Source organism: Dipteris shenzhenensis, chromosome 2 (genome assembly GCF_047967505.1).
Source record: "Dipteris shenzhenensis isolate YYH24624 ecotype China chromosome 2, Dip_SZ_1.0, whole genome shotgun sequence".
In the NCBI taxonomy this organism is placed as follows: domain Eukaryota; kingdom Viridiplantae; phylum Streptophyta; class Polypodiopsida; order Gleicheniales; family Dipteridaceae; genus Dipteris; species Dipteris shenzhenensis.
This window is the reverse complement of record NC_141597.1, coordinates 45209751-45212410: the sequence shown is the minus strand read 5'-3', so window position 1 is coordinate 45212410 and position 2660 is coordinate 45209751. Positions and strand designations below refer to the sequence as shown.

Below are 2660 nucleotides of genomic sequence, written 5' to 3'. Positions count from 1 at the left end.
GATGATAATCGCGAAAGAATCTGCTGAGGTTTTTGCAAGGGATTCTATATTGTTCTTGATTGGAAGCTCATACCTATTGGGTAGCAACGTTGTATGAACCCGTGTAATTTTTTTTAAAAGCAGATATCTGTTCCTGTAACCTACAATTCCTCACTGCGATATCTGTTATCTTCGCTGAGCATGAACCAGAGACGTAAGCATTTGTTGTCTACACGTAAGGATTGTTCGATACGTAGGGGGAAACTGTTTTCTTCCTCTTAACCTGTATTCCAATAGTTTACAATTAACCTGATGAATTTGTTACGCTTAGAGTTTTGTGATCGTTCAAGAGCCAACATATTTCCTTCCTTCCACAGTAATTCCAGCTTACAAAGCCATATTTTACAACAATCCGCAGCTTACCAGAATGTAAGCCTCCGGAATGAATTTGCCTCTCGCGACCGTTTCTAAGCTAACCTTGCTCAATCACTTACCATACAAAAACCCATGTCGCTCAAATCTCATAAGAATCAACTGCCTACGCAATTGGGTTTCACAGTTTCTAACACTAAACCCCAAGCTAACAATGTTCCTCCCCATAGCAGAGGCATTTCCATTCCTCTTAAACAGCTTCGCGTTTCGCAAGAATTGAGGTCACGCTTTCCTCAGAAGCGTTGGCTTCTTCGTGCTCTCTGCTTATGTCGCTGGCGGTATTGACCTGCGAATGCTGTCGCTCTCGGAGCTGCCTCATCTCTAATATCTTCCTATGGGAATTGGAGTGAACTTCACTGACGAAGCTGGGACTTCCGGCCGGCCTGTACTCTGGAACTAGTCTACCAGATTTGTAGCGCACACCGCAGGCATTGCAAAGCGTCTTTGGACCCAGGGGACCTGCCCGCCACTGGGGAGTCTTCTGAACTTGGCAGTGTGTACACCTGCGGGCTTGAAAGTTTTCGAAAATTTTCTTGGCGTGACTCCCTTGGTTGGGCTTCTTGCTCTGCCGCAGGCATTCGTCTGCTTCATAGTCCAAAGAGGAAGACTCGCTGTCTTCTTCCAAGTCTTCTGAGAGCGTACTTCTGTCGGGCGAGATTGGAAGCAACATGTGAAGTGACCACACCCGGCCTCCTGTCCGAGACCTCTTACCACGAGAGCGCGCTTTTACTACTGCCTTGGCGCCGCGGCTGTTGGACCTTTGCGAGAAGGCATTGCACTCCTCTACCACAAACATAGGACCCTTGTTCGGATGTGGTTGTCTATCGTTGCTTCCGCTGGACCTTTTCTCGTCGTTCAAATTCGTATTGAGGACTGATGTCAAAGTTTTGTCTGTGATATAAGAATCCTCAACGAAAGCGGATAGCCATTCCAGCTCGGCGAGTTCGTCGGGCTGCAGAAAAGCGGAGCAAGTGACCGCGAATGAGACTTCCAGACCCTTAAAGGTTGGATTGAGATCAAAACACGCGGCATGGGATTGTCGCACAATTCTTGCGTAGGAGAGCAACAAACTACGAGAAGCGAGAGAACTCACTTGCGTGTAAGAGGGCTCCCCGGAAGTCTGGTGCGCGTCTGAAACTCCAGGCGTTCGCACGGAAAGCATCTCAGCGGAGCCAAAGCTGAAGATTTCAGGCGTGCGCAGGAGGGAGGAATCGGAGGAGATGTCTGAGAGGGCGACATGAGCGGCGGCACATGTATTGGAGTCAATATCTTCACCAATAGGACCAGCGATGTCGTCGTTGGAGAAATCAAGGAGGTCATCGACGAGGAAAGGGTCGGAGGGAGGCCAGGGCTCGAGGTCGAGGGGTTTACGAGGGAGGGTGGGGAAGAAGAAGGGGTCCATAGAAGGGGAAGAGGGGCTATGGCGGAAAAGAGCTTGCAAAGAGGCTATAGCGGAAAAGGCTTGCAAAGATACTCAGCAACTCAACAGGGGTAGTGAAGAAGATGACGAGTAGGACCCTGTCCACGTGGCACTCCCCGTGGATTCCACGCATCTGCCACATGGCCGTCAGGTGGACCCCTGCCACGTTGGCCCACGCACGCGCGCCCCCCCATCGATTCGAAATTCCGTCATTATTTTTGTGTTTGTAGTTAATAGCTTTCTTGTCAGGGAGTCTTTTTATGAGAATTGGCAGCCCGAGCAGCACCAAATTTAGCAGCATCGCTACTAATCGCCGCCAACACGCCTGTGGCTTGCCAAACCCCTCACAAAAACCTCGAGAGTCCACATATAGGCTACTACATGCTGAAAAATTCCTCTCCCGGCCTACAATTGTCCAAAATCGTAGATGCCAAGTATTTGGCATTTCCATTGGAGTCGGGTTTTCAACCTCGTTGAACCGACATGTCTCATCTACCAATCCTAGCCGCATGTTTGACATTAAAATCTCGGGATTTCTCGGGTAAGGTAGGCAAGCACTGATGGGAAAAGTGCCCTACCTTGACCACCTTTGCTTGCATGAATGTAGCATGTCGTGGGAATGCTCTCTAAGGACTTCACACCATTGCAGGGTCATTTTGTAGGGGAAATCTAATACCAACATTGCACGTGGTCCCCCATTTTTTCCCCACAAAACCACTGAGATCACATTCGTGCATAGGTCTATGAACATAGTCTAGCCTCTCCACCATGATTTTAGGACCTGAAATGACAAATGCCAAAGTTTATGCAATGGATATGGGAGCCCCAC

At 49.1% G+C, this 2660-nt stretch overlaps 1 protein-coding gene across 1 annotated transcript; it reads right to left on the bottom strand.

Moving 5' to 3' along the window:
* Window positions 1–349: 349 nt before the first annotated feature.
* On the bottom strand, window positions 350–1855 carry LOC147904834 (GATA transcription factor 9-like). The gene is made up of 2 exons (XM_087395734.1): window positions 1505–1855; window positions 350–1363 (listed from the first exon to the last, which is right to left on the bottom strand). Exons 1-2 carry the CDS (start codon window positions 1811–1813, stop codon window positions 602–604), a joined length of 1071 nt encoding a protein of 356 aa, XP_087251860.1. The 5' UTR covers window positions 1814–1855; the 3' UTR covers window positions 350–601.
* Between the last annotated feature and the right edge of the window lie 805 nt (window positions 1856–2660).

Coding starts and splice junctions, on each gene's coding strand:
- LOC147904834 (XM_087395734.1), bottom strand. CDS start 1,813: ATGGACCCCTTCTTCTTCCCCACCCTCCCTCGTAAACCCCTCGACCTC. Junction 1,364..1,504: donor GGGAGCCCTCTTACACGCAA/GTGAGTTCTCTC, acceptor GCTTTTCTGCAG/CCCGACGAACTCGCCGAGCT.